General features: G+C 38.9%; 1 protein-coding gene across 2 annotated transcripts in view; it reads right to left on the bottom strand.

The window, feature by feature from the left end:
- Positions 1–12,870, bottom strand: part of BTBD7 (BTB (POZ) domain containing 7) — a 70,542-nt gene that overhangs the window by 11,540 nt on the left and 46,132 nt on the right. For both annotated transcript variants that reach the window (XM_006879102.1, XM_006879103.1), the window contains exons 4-7: positions 11,858–11,933; positions 10,727–10,887; positions 5,072–5,215; positions 2,823–3,012 (exon numbers count right to left, since the gene is read on the bottom strand). In XM_006879102.1, coding sequence (XP_006879164.1) covers positions 2,823–3,012; positions 5,072–5,215; positions 10,727–10,887; positions 11,858–11,933 — 571 coding nt within the window. The remainder of the gene's footprint in view (positions 1–2,822; positions 3,013–5,071; positions 5,216–10,726; positions 10,888–11,857; positions 11,934–12,870) is intronic.

Raw genomic sequence — 12,870 nt, 5'->3', positions numbered from 1 at the left:
AACAACAACAACAACAACAGCAACAACAACAGGTCAGCAGTTCAAATCCACCAGCTACTCTGTGGGACAAAGATGACGCAGTCTCCTTCTGTAAGGCCTGCAAGCCTTGGAATCACAAGGGGCAGTTCTACTCTGTTCTCCTGGCCACAGTGAGTCAGCCTCAGCTCAGTGGCAATGGGCTGGATGTCGTATGTGTTCGGGATTACATCTGAGAGTCTACACAGGAAAGATGTGGTCCCTGTCCTCTAGGAGATCTGCTTTCAGTGAAGCCAGTCAGTAGAGCACAGAGGGAGTAAGTGGCAAAAGTACCAAAGGAATGTGGATGCGGGGCACATGGCGGAGACCAGAGGCCAGCAAGAAAGGCTTCCTGGCCAAGTTGACTCCTGTGTGGCATCTTGAAGAATGAGGAGAAAGGAGTCAGGCAAAGACAGGCAGAAGGGTTTCACAGGAGGCGTAACAGGGTCCGAGGAGCTGCCTGACGAGAGCTGCGGGCTCCAAGCATGGAGAGCGACGGCTGGGAAGGGCAGAGCACGTGTGGTGGAGATGAAATGGTATCCTGTGGACAGGTGTCCCTTTGTGCCGGTCAGGCCAGGAGCAGGGCTGTGACTTTGTGACAAAACTCCAGGAGGGTAAAGCAGGGTTTTAGGCTGTGGCCTACGGGCTCTTTCTCATCTGCCACCTGTTTTTACAAGCACAATTCTCCCCCACTGACACAGAAAGAGCGCCTATTGAACACAGTTCCATTGACTTTTTTGGGTATTGTCTATGGCTACTTTTCATCTACAAAGGCAGAGCTGAATAGCTGTGATAGAAACTGCAGGATCTGCCAGGCCTAAAACAGTGACTATGGGGCCCTTTCCACAGAAGGTCCGCCAACATCTGACGTAAACCAGAATGGGAGTAAGACTGGAAACCGGATGCCAGTGAGGGGGCTGCCACCAAAGTGACGGTGTGTGGTTCTGACAGCAGGGATGGAGAAGAAGGGAGGAAGCTACGGATCTTTGCTAAACTGACTGGGGTGGTGTCCATTCAGCTGTGAGAAGGGGCACTATTGTTTACTGAGTGTTGACTGTGCTCAAGGGAACTCCTTAGCATTTTACTTTAGATGATCTATTAAACTCTTCCAACAACTCTAGCCAGTCAACCACTTACTCATTGATGTAGAGTGGAAACCCATTCACAGTTGACTTTCTACTGGGTTTCTGAGGATAATAATCACACTGGGATAGATCGCCCATCCTTCCCTCGTGGAGCTCTGGTGGGTGCAAACCACCAGAGAGGGACAGCCTCTGGGTGAGCAGCGCAAACCCCCATGAACTATACCACCAGAGCATTCTATTAACAGCCCGAGGAACAAACTATAATCCTTATTTCAAAGAGAAAGACATTGGTGCTTAGACTGACAAACAGCCTGTGCAAAGGACATGAATGTACAAACACCTTCTCCAATAAGCTGTCCTGCCTTTCAATAGAGGGCTGTGGGCACGGATGAGTGAGGAACCTCAGATGACATCAGAATAGGCCATGCTTCATGAGCCAGTCTCGGGAAGGCAAATCTTGTTTCTCAGTACTTAGAAATGTGAATGTCTCTGGGTTGAGATTCTGCTCTAAATATGAATTTATGCTGACGTTCAACTGTATTAACATCAAGCTTATAAAAACAATGCTAATCCTCCTCGCCATCATCCCTGTCCCCCTGCAGCCCTAGCCTCAAGGTCAAGCTGTGCAGTTTCAATGGTACAAGATCTACTCTGATCAGGAATGTGCTACACCAGGACTGCAGGGGTCTAGTGTCTTAATGCAGCATGCAAGTCGGCATTCTTTTCCAAAAGGAACCTGCGGCATATAAACCGCACTGTCTTCTACAGAAGAAACCACAAAAGGGCCAATTGGAAGGAATTCGGAACGAGCTGTGCTGTCAAATTCCAGACAGCCCTCACTGGGGCATCTCTTGCTGATACAATGGCCAAGAGGAATCAAAAGCCTGCAGCTAGAAAGGCTCAATGAGAACCGGCTAGCAGTGCAGCCAAGGAAGCAATAAAGGCTAAACAAACACCTAGATAGCCTGCAATGACTGCTGTTAAAATAGAAGTGCTTCAGGAGCAGCACCCAGACAAAAAATTGTGAAGCCTGGCAGTTTCTGCTCCCTGAGTTGGTAGAAAATGCCATTAGATTAGACTTTTAATAAGGATCCAAGTATAACTCTTAAAAACCCCCAAACAATGTTTATGACCTAAGTCACAAAATCTGAACAAGCTAAAGAAAGAAATTTTATTAGAATTCAATGTATGCATTAAGTAATTACACAGGGTCAGTACTTCCAGTAATGCTGATTTATTCTGAACCTTATAATGGTAATTAGGGAGCCCTGGTAGACCTAGTGGATAAGGAGTTGCACTGTTAAGTCAAAAACCCCAAAGGTAGACAGTTCAACTCCGCAGGAGAGAGATGGCCCCTCTCCTCCTATGTGATGTACAGCTTCTGAAAACCTGCTGGATGGCCAGCTATGAGTTAGTTTCAGTCAATGGTAACACGTCCATTCGGTTCTATAGGGTCAGTATAAACTGGATTTGCTTTGATGTAAATAGGTTTTAGAAATACCAGCAGGGCAAAATTGAAATACTGCTCTTAACTGAGGAAATACATACACACATTAATGTAAACAAAGCCCCAAACAAACATGATTAACTCCTCAGTAGAAAAAAGGCACAATGAGCATTGAAATGTAGGAAGAATTAGTATATATAAATGCTGCAAACATCAGCAATTAAGAAAATTCAGGTCAATCTAACTGCCTGATGAGAAGCTACTTACTGCCTTACCTGGAATTTCATTGGCAACCACTGAAGGAGGGCTTGACTGATTACTGCTGATCTGCTGGTGGCTGATCATGTGACAGCACTGGGGTACGGCATTACTGACCATATAAAGTGTGTCCGGCACGTTGGACATTCGAACCATTCGCAAACGCACAAGGTCTGTTTGCTCCACCATCATTTCGTCCAGCACAGACTAGAAACACAATTTAGTATTAGGTTAGTGAAGCTGACACTTTTGTTCAATCACACTAAAAAAAACAGGTATTTGCTTTCGTCATATGAAATGAGGGTTTATTTTGAGTTTTAAGATTACTAGGGAAAGAAGAACCTAACTTTTTAAATTTTTAAAACAATCTTTTAAAATATCTTTGAAAAGTAATATTCTAAAGTGTGTGCTTTCAAATAAAGGATGTGAAATTTGATAGAAATTAAATGTATACACTAAGTTCAACAATGAATGAATGGAAATCCAAAATCTCTGTAAATGTTCATTAAAATTAGTAAAATTTAATAATAAAAATTAAAAAACAACAGAAATTAAAAAAATGTACACACTAAAGAAATAAACAGGTAAATGTCCTAAAATTAGATCCAGTGAAAAATATTAAAAAACTATGAAAGAGTAAAATGCCAGGTACTCTGAAAGAATTATATTCCACACTTATCCTAAATAAGGTAAACTTGTCCAAATCTTTTCATGTATCCTAATAGAGAAGACTTTTTCTTACATTTAATCATTGTCAGTGTTGAAAGTACACATCACTCATTTTCTGTGTGTACAATTCAGTAACAGGTTATATTTCTGTGAGTCATGCAACAATTCATTATTCTCCTTATGAGCTCTTCTCCTCTCGTTTAAGATAAACACAATGGTGCCTACGCTTTCTATCTTGTCTTTCAGAATTGTTACTGTCAATTCGATCCATGTATTTCTTAAAAGAACATAATGCTCAAGGTAGTCCTTTTTGACTAGTTAAATAATTATTCAGTCTTAAGATAGCTTCGGAGATATTATTGGTTTAAGGTTTAAAGATCAACTCAGAGCAATGCGTTTAAGTGTTGTTCACTCATTCTCTTGGCTCCAAAAAGTCTTGAGTCCTTAAGAATTTTCATTTCTGTCCTGCCTTTTCCACTTCTGATCAAGATCCTTCTATGGAATCTTTGACCAAAATGTTCAGTTACAGTCATCGGGTCCTATCCAGTTCTGAACTCCTGGCAGAGAAGGCAGATGTTTATGGAAAACAACAAGCCACACAGCCTGTATCCTTCTCCCATGTCTTCCTTGACTGCTCTAAGTGAAGAGGGATTAGTTGTTGGGTTTTGGATGGCCAAGTTCTGAAGACCCCAGACACTACATAAGGAACTAAGCGGCAGAAGTACTACCACGTCATGAGACAAATGAACTGGAATGTCACATGAAGTCATGACCCTAAACTTTCAAAGCAATTAAATCCCACTAGGTATGTGGCTGCTATGTAAGCAGTCTCAACAGCTATTCTTCTCTCTTTTTTTGGACACTGTTTTTTAAAAGGCAATTAAATTCTATGCCCAAATCATTTTGTCTTTTACATATGAAAGCTTAATGATGACTTTTGACTTTCAAAATTCAAGCTCCTTAAAAGGGCACCCAAAGTCCTATGTTAAAAAAAAAGATAGAATTTCATTTTCACGTGATCATATTATCTAGTTGTTCTTTAACACGTTGCCGCCCACTTTTAAATTGACCACTGTGCTTAGAAACACATTTTGCCGTCATTTGCGGCAACATGTTAAAATATATATGTCAACTATTTACATAAGAGACTTTACATTTTGTCTTAGTTTCTATACTTATTCTAAAACCAGACACAATTCCCAACAGTCCACTACTATAGACAGAAGTGATTAAGAGCCCTGTTTACTAAGAAGACAAAATGTGTACAATGTTTCTAAAGAACATCTTTTCTGTGCTTACCACCACAAAATATATTTTGTAAAATGACATTCCTCATCTCAAGTTAACAATTTACAAGATAACTACAGTGAGAAAAATGTAAAATGAATTTTAGTATGACCAATATTTAAAAAGTATGTCTGAAATGTAAACATTCCCCAAAAGTTACTGACTACAAGGTCAAACAAGATTTTACTTTCATTTTCTCCACCACTGGATGTTTAAGCTATCTCCAAATATTTAAATAACAACAGAATAAACAACACTGTATATAGAACTTATAATAAATTTGTCTAAAATCCTAAAACGTTTTCACTACCTTTGCTTCTTCCACATAGGGAGAGAATAAGCGAGGGCGCACGTAGATCCCAGCATTTTTTTGTCGTAACCAGGCATTTGACTTTCCACCTTCTGTTGTAGGAAGCATATCTGATGGAGGAGTACTTATTAAGCCTCTTTTCATCTTAAAAATAAAACAAAACATTTCAAGATGTATATATATTTATATATACTCCACTACTAACATAATATTTAGCCACATTTTAAGTTCAGTATCTGTTTTAAAATATGTACATCTGAATTAACTTATTTCCAATTATTTAATTTTACATACTTTATCTGATTTCCATAATGTACTTAAAAAGATGTATGATGAGTTGGGAAGGAAATATGCTGCTATAAATTGGGAAATGAAAAGTATTTCTACATTAAACCAAAAAATCCAGTGTCACTGTCATTGAGTCCATTCCCATTTAGCACATAATTTAAAGGCATGAGGTCTAAGAGGTAAATGGCAAGCAGTTACTGCATCAGTTTTTTGTGTAAATCAATCAGTTGCTCCTAAAATACCTATGTAAAGAAAATAAACTGAAACAAAAAAGAAAATAAACTTACTTTATGCTAGCTAAAAGGAATTTTTCAAATGTTCAAGAGTGCACTATAATTTGAGAAAATTGTTTTACTCATGTGTAAGTTCAAAATAAAGCTGAAGAAAATGAAAATAAGTCCACAGAACCAAAATATGATCTCAAGTCAATTCCTCCTAAATTTAAATGTCACCTCAAAAACAGGTTTGAGGCATTCAACACTAAAGATGAGATTAGTTATGGGATGGCATCAAGGATATTATCCAAGAAGCAAGGAAAGGGTCACGACAAAAACAGAGGAGAAAGAAAAGGTCAAAATGGATGTCAAGACAAGAACTTGAAAATGGCACTAGAAAGCTGAGAAGCCAAAACAAAGAGACAAAATGGTGAAGTAAAAGAGATGAACAGAAGATTTCAAAGAGAAGTTTTGAGAGGACAAAGTAATGAAATGTGCAATGAACCGGAGTTAGAAAGCACAAAGAGAGAAAGCGTTTGGCATTTTTCAAGTTGAAAGAACAGAAAAACAAATTCAAACCTTTAGTTGCAATACTGAAGGATGCTCTGGGCAAAATCCTGAATGATCCAGGAAGCTTCAAAAGAAGACAGATGACATAAAGTCACTGTACCAAAAAGAACTGGCTGGAACAGAACCATTCCAGGAAATAGCACATGATCGGGAACCAAGGGTGATGAAGGAAGAAGTTCAGGCAGCACTGAAGTTACTGGCAAAAAATAAGTCCCCAGGAATTGAAGGGATAGCAACAGACACATTCTATCAAACAGAGTCAGCCCTGGACATGCTCACCAGGCTGAACCAAGAAATCTGGAAGACAGTTACCTGGTCTTTGACTGGAAGAGATCCATATTTATTCCCATTCCCAGGAAAGGTGATCCCATAGAATGTGAAAATTATTAAACTATATAACTAATATACCATATAGAAATAAAATCCTGTTGAAGATTAGTGAAAATGGCTAGATCAATACAGCAACAGAGAACTGCCAGATAATCACAATTATGGATAATATTGAGAAGAATGGGAATCCCAGAACATTTAATTGTGCTCATGTGAAACCAACACCTAGACTGAGGGGTTGTCTTGTCATGTGAACAGAACAAGGGAATACAGTATGGTTTAAAGTCAAGAAAGGTTATATGCTGAACAAATCATTTGCAATACTGTACTTTACTAAGAAGAATGTGGCATCAAGATCAGAAGACGACTTATCAACAACCTGCATTATGCAGATGACACAACCTTGCTTGCTGAAAGTGATGAGGACTTGAAGTACTTGCTGCAGAAGATCAAAGACTGCAGTGTTCAATATGGATTACGTCTCAACATCAAGAAGACAAAAGTCCTCACCAGTGGGTCAATCAGGAAGCATGATAAGACAGAAAAAGACTGAGGTTGTCACAGTGTCTTTGGTACCAGCAGTCAAGAAATCAAAATATGTGTTGTACTGGGGAAAATCTGCTGATTAGGGACCTCCATGATGTTATAATGAACAATGATGTCAGTTTATAGACTAAGGTGAACCCAATTCAAGCCATAGTCTTTTCAATTATTTGTTATGCATCTGAAAGTTGGACAATGACTAAGGGTAACAGAAAAGGAATGAATACCTTTGAGTTGTGGTGTTGAAGAGTACTTAATATCCTATGCACTGCCAAATAAATATGTCCTAGAGATGGTACAGCCAGACTGCTCCTTGGAAGCAAGGATGAGTAAACTTTGGGCATCTTGTTGGGAGAGGCCAGTCCTTGGTAAAGGACACTACACTTGGAAAAGTGGAGGGTCGGCGAAAGAGGGGAAGACCCTCAATGAGATGGACTGACAGCACAGGATAGGGGAGGGTTTGGATTCACTGTTCACAGGGTTGTAGGACAAGAACATCTCACAACAATAACAAGTCTAGTTCGAAATATTTAAATAGCATTTTAACAAACACCTTTGTGCGTATTTCTAAACAACTGTCGTTACTGCTAGATGACATAGATCAGTCTGACTCATAGTGACTTTCTATGTAGCAAAATAAAACACTGTCTGGTTCTGTGTCAGCCTCACGGATGCTGCTATTTACAGTGCATTGTTGTCGCCTCCACTGTGTTAACCCATCCTGCTGAGGGGCTTCCCTTTTTTTATATAGGGTTTGACAACATGTTAAAAGTAGATGAGTGAAGTCTGATTATTTTCACTTCTAAAGAATATTCTAGAAACAATTTATCCAAGGTAGATTTGTCCCTCCTTGTGACAGTCCAGAGTAGAGTCAATACTCTTCACCAAGATCGTTATATAAACGCAACAATTGTTTGGTTTTTCTTATTTTATTGTAAGGCACTGGAGATGACTGCAAAGGCTAGGCTGTGGGTCAGATCCACCTTTTATCACTGCTAATCAAAATGACATCTTTGTTTTTAAATACTTTAAATAGGGTCTTGTGCAGATGTGCCCATACAAAGCTGCTGGCCACTGTGTCAACTCCAACTCGTCTCCACCCAAGTATAACTCAATGAAACTGATACTGTGCCATCCTCATGACCACTGCGGTGCCCAAGTCCTTGCCTTCACTGTGTCACACATTAAGTGCCTTCTACCCTGCTGTACTGCCCCTGAAAACCTGCTGGAGAGTCATGTAGGGTTGGTTCTGACTCAACAGCAAACAACTCCTCTAACCTGAGGACCTCATTTTCTGGTGCTATGTCAGACAACACTGTTGTTAGGTGTCGCTGAGTATGACTCACAGAAACAATATTCTGCTGCTATTCATATGGTTTTCAAGGGCTCTTGATTTTATTTCACAAGCGGATGGCCAGGACTACTTTCTAGCCCTACTGAAACCTGTACACCGAGGGTGATCCTGCTGGTATTTGAAATACAGGTGGGCACAGCTTCTAGCATCATAGCAATATACAAGCCACAACATACTACACACTGACAAACAGTACCCAATGGAGCAGGTCAAAGGATTTGACTTAAAAAAAAAAAAAGATCCCCTGACTGCTGTTTCCAATAGATGTTGATGGTGGATTCAAGCAAAAAAAAAAGGTAACCGCTATTCACTTGGATCACATCAATCAACGATGTATCTACTTTTTATCTGTATTTTTCCGATGGCTTAAGTGATGCTAGAAAAATCAATGGCTTAATAGGTTAACAATCTTAAACATATTTTGCTTTTTGGTGTGATTACTAGTCAGAATGGACATTTTTCCAAATAAGAGATCTCAAAAATATTTGTTTCCATTTTTCATGCTTCAATTGAATACGTCATTTTTTAATCTAACAGAGATTAATTTTGTGGGCAAGTGAAATGAGAGTTTATCTTTAAGCGAATACTGCCTCCTCTGCTACTCAGTTAGTTTTGAGTCACAATGATTTGACAGCTCCTTTACTGTAGGTTTAAGTCTTACATTAATTGCTACTGTTGCTGTGTACCGTCAGTCGGAAATGACCCACAGCTGACCCTCCAGTGGGTTTTCAGAGGCATCAGCTGCAGAGTAGGAGATCGTCCATCCTTCTCCTGTGGAGCAGCTGGTGGGCTTGAACTGCCAGTCTTCAGGATTGCAGTGCAACTTCTTGTCACTAGGCCACCAGAGCTCACTTTATATTAATTAGGGTTGGGTTGGTTTTAGGTGTGGTTTGTTGGTGTTGGGTTTTTTTTTTTAACTATATCATTTGGTCTATTCTAGCATCAAGTTTAAAGATTCTGTTTTAAAATATTTTTTTACATCCGAGCTTCTTTCCCAGTGTGGTCCCAGCACTATGGTCCCGCAAAGAAGGGTGAGAGAAGGGCCATTCAGCATCAACGAAGTGGTTACCAGAGAGCACACCAGCAATAGTCATTTACTTGAGCATCCATGGAGTGGACTTTAAGAAGTGTGCCCCTTGGTCACTCAAGGAGACTCGCCAATTTGCTATGAAGGAGAAGGGCACACCAGGTGTTCACAGTGACACCAGGCTCAACAAAGCCGTCTGGGCCAGATGAATAAGGACTGCCTCTCACCACTCTGTGTGTGGTTGTCCAGAAAATGTAATGAGGACAAAGAACCCCCAAACAACCTTTATATACTGGTGCCCTATGGACTTGCCATCACTTTAAAAAATCTACAGTCAGTATGGATGAAAACAAACAGCTGATTATCAAATAAAGTTATAAAATAGAAAAAAAAAAGACAACAAAAGCCATCCTAGGAGTCATTTTTCAGTATGCCCTTCCTTGCCAGATGACTTCTGTATAATTACGTGCTTTAAAAGTTGAGTAAGAACTGTGTTAAATTTTTTTAATTAATTTTAACGCACATTTACAGAAATTTTGGATTTCCATTCATTCACTGTCACATTTTTCTCCCTGCAGAACTGTGTTAAATTTATAAAGAAACTCTGAAGAACTAGAATGGGTGAGTTTTGTTTTTCCTATTAATTTGAGCAATTCTATTAATTTTTAAAAATTGTTTTTTTAAAAAAATTATTTTGTGTGTGTGTGTACTGTCAAATCAGATCTGATTAGTACAGGAGGAGATTGTTCCTCCTTCGCCAGCAGAGCATCTGGTGGATTCGAACCATGTACCTCTGGGACTGCAGTGCAGCTTCTTGCCAGTAGGCCACCAGAGCTCCCTTAAAAATTACTTTTTAAAACCCATGGAATTAATATGACCAACTTCATCACTTTTAACTGGGTGGGAAACAGAACCCCAAGCCACCCTCCTTATACTGAGAACATCCTGCTGTCCTTCCCGCTCTCACGGTGGGTGCTGTTCTTCAGACTCCCAAGGTAATTTCTACCTTCTCCTTTCTGAGTAAGGAACCACTCTGTCTACATGCAAAATGAGTGAACAGACTTCTCCAGAAACCACGCTCCTACAAAATAAGCCCAACTCAATCCGTGAACTCCTGCTCACCTAACACTCACTCGTACTATGTGACAGACACTAGGGACTTGTATTGAACCAGAGACTTCTCTGCCTCCTGTCTTTCTCCTGGAACTTCAAATTTTATAATATCTATTAGTAGTACAAGTATTTATAATGATTGCAAACAAGATAAGCGGGTACCTTTGATGTATTTTTCTTTTCAGAGTAGAGATAAATGGAGATAAGACACTTACTGCATCACTTAGGACTTCACTGTTGATTGGCAAAATATGTTCAATTCGCACAAAAGGTAAGAGAGAAGAAAGGATCTCTCTGAGCTCTTCCACGTCCAGGTCTCGCCTTTTCACACCTCTTTTGTTCACACTATGGGCAGTGCCACTCAGTAAATTTGGCTCTATGAGACAGAAAGGGAAAAGTTTCTAACCAAATCGAAATTTTCAGAGAAAAGCTTTCATTGGTAACATTTAGTAACATTCTGGGGTACTTGATTATATATGCTTTGGGGGGAAATTCTTTTTACATATAAGAAGCTTAATAGAGATGTTTTTGGACAGAGTAAAAGCATGTACCCAAGAGTACAATAACATTTTTGTAGAACTGTTCTAATAAAGGCTTCTTTTCTGTGTACTTACTCAGGTGGGGAGAAGATGAAAGTTTATTAAAATCTAGCTTAAGTTAAATTCTTAGAACATAAAATCCACCATCTAAATGACTTTAAAGTAATTTTATTGGTTTTCAGCCCATACATTCACAACACTATGCAATCATAATTACTGTCTAATTCCAGAATATTTTTATCAACAATATGCTTTTGTACCATTTTCCATATGACATTAACTTCATTCTAATGCATCTCTGAAACATTCAATACTTTTGAAAATTTTATTAATTTTAATGAACATTTACAGAGATTTTGGATTTTCATTCATTCACTGTTGCAACTTTTTTCTTTACCCTCCACTCCCAGTTAGCTCCTCTCTTTGAAAAGTGAAAGATAAACTTCTTAGTTGGTATACAACCCCCCTCCCCCATGTACTTGCTATGCACCCTCAATACTTTTTTTAAGCATACACACTTACTGCTAATAAACCAAGTCCTCCCACCAAGGATTTTGTTATTAGGTACTGTCCAGTCAGCAATCCTATCAACAACAGATCTAACCCCTGTCCTGTCCTGTGCCATGCTCATCATTTCAGACACTTGAGTCCACTGCTACAGACACTGTGTCAGTCTACCTTGCTAAGAGTCTCTGTCTCTCTTGCCAACCCTCCAGCTGCGATTTTCAAGACTGATAACGCAGCCTGCATTTCAGTAAGCTACCGGGAAATAAGAACACAGAGCCCAGGCAAACCCTCTGCGCTTACCTCGGTCAGCTATCCTCTTCATCAACTGATGCTCTCCCCATTTAATCAGATATTTAAGGATATCTTGCTCACTTGCCTATAACAGAAAATGGTTTGCATTTATTGTAGTAAATTACCTACAAAGTCAATTTATAACTTTTCCTAGCCATGTACATGTAATATACAACTTACCATGTTTTACTAGTTACATTGGCTGTTAGAAATTTTAAATTTAAATCCGTAGTCTACTAGTGGCAAATATGTAAGACCTCATTACATGTGTTACATCCACTGACTTGTCTTGGTTCCAACTAAGCTTTTAATCTTATTTCTATTTTTATTAATCTTGTTCTCTCCACCCACTTAACATTTATTTTATGTATCTTACAGATAGTAAGATAAAATAAATTTTCTAAACAGTTGACTTAAATGATTTTTGGAACAAGATGGAGTTAAAGAAATAAAAGCCTATGAATACAGAGTAACTAGGGCTTACTGTAAGGACAAACAAGCAATATGATTTGAGCATATCTGGCTACTCCAGTTTTGGAAGAAGGTACTGTACTGACTGGCAAGGATTAAAAAATAGTATGTAAAATAGCAATGGACTTTTCATTTCTTTGTACTTTAATTGATAACTCAGAGCAAGGGGCTACTCTCTTTATTTTTTCACTTTCAAAGAAAACATGCAAAGCTCCTAAAGACAATATCTAAGAAAAGTGACAAAATCTAACTTTCATAAACAAACACATCCGGCCAGACCCAGGAGAGTGAGCCAAGGTTAATTAACGCAGATCCTAAATAACACAAACCCAATGATGACAATATTTGTACTGTAATCAAAGTAATGTAAGAAAGTAAAGCAAAGGTAAGTAAATTATTTAGCCTGCCTGGATTTCTGATTAAGATGGGAGCGTCTTATAATGTGTTTAGTATTAATACAAGGAAATACAAACTGGCATACTGGTTTTCCTAGTACTAAAATTTTTGGCAATTTCCCGCTTAAAATTGATATAGCCAGTGGGGAAAAAAAA

This window comes from Elephantulus edwardii, unplaced genomic scaffold (genome assembly GCF_000299155.1).
Source record: "Elephantulus edwardii isolate Elephantulus edwardi_28Jun2011 unplaced genomic scaffold, EleEdw1.0 scaffold00002, whole genome shotgun sequence".
Taxonomy (NCBI): Eukaryota; Metazoa; Chordata; class Mammalia; order Macroscelidea; family Macroscelididae; genus Elephantulus; species Elephantulus edwardii.
Note: the sequence above shows the minus strand (reverse complement) of the source record. Positions and strands in the feature narration are given on the sequence as shown.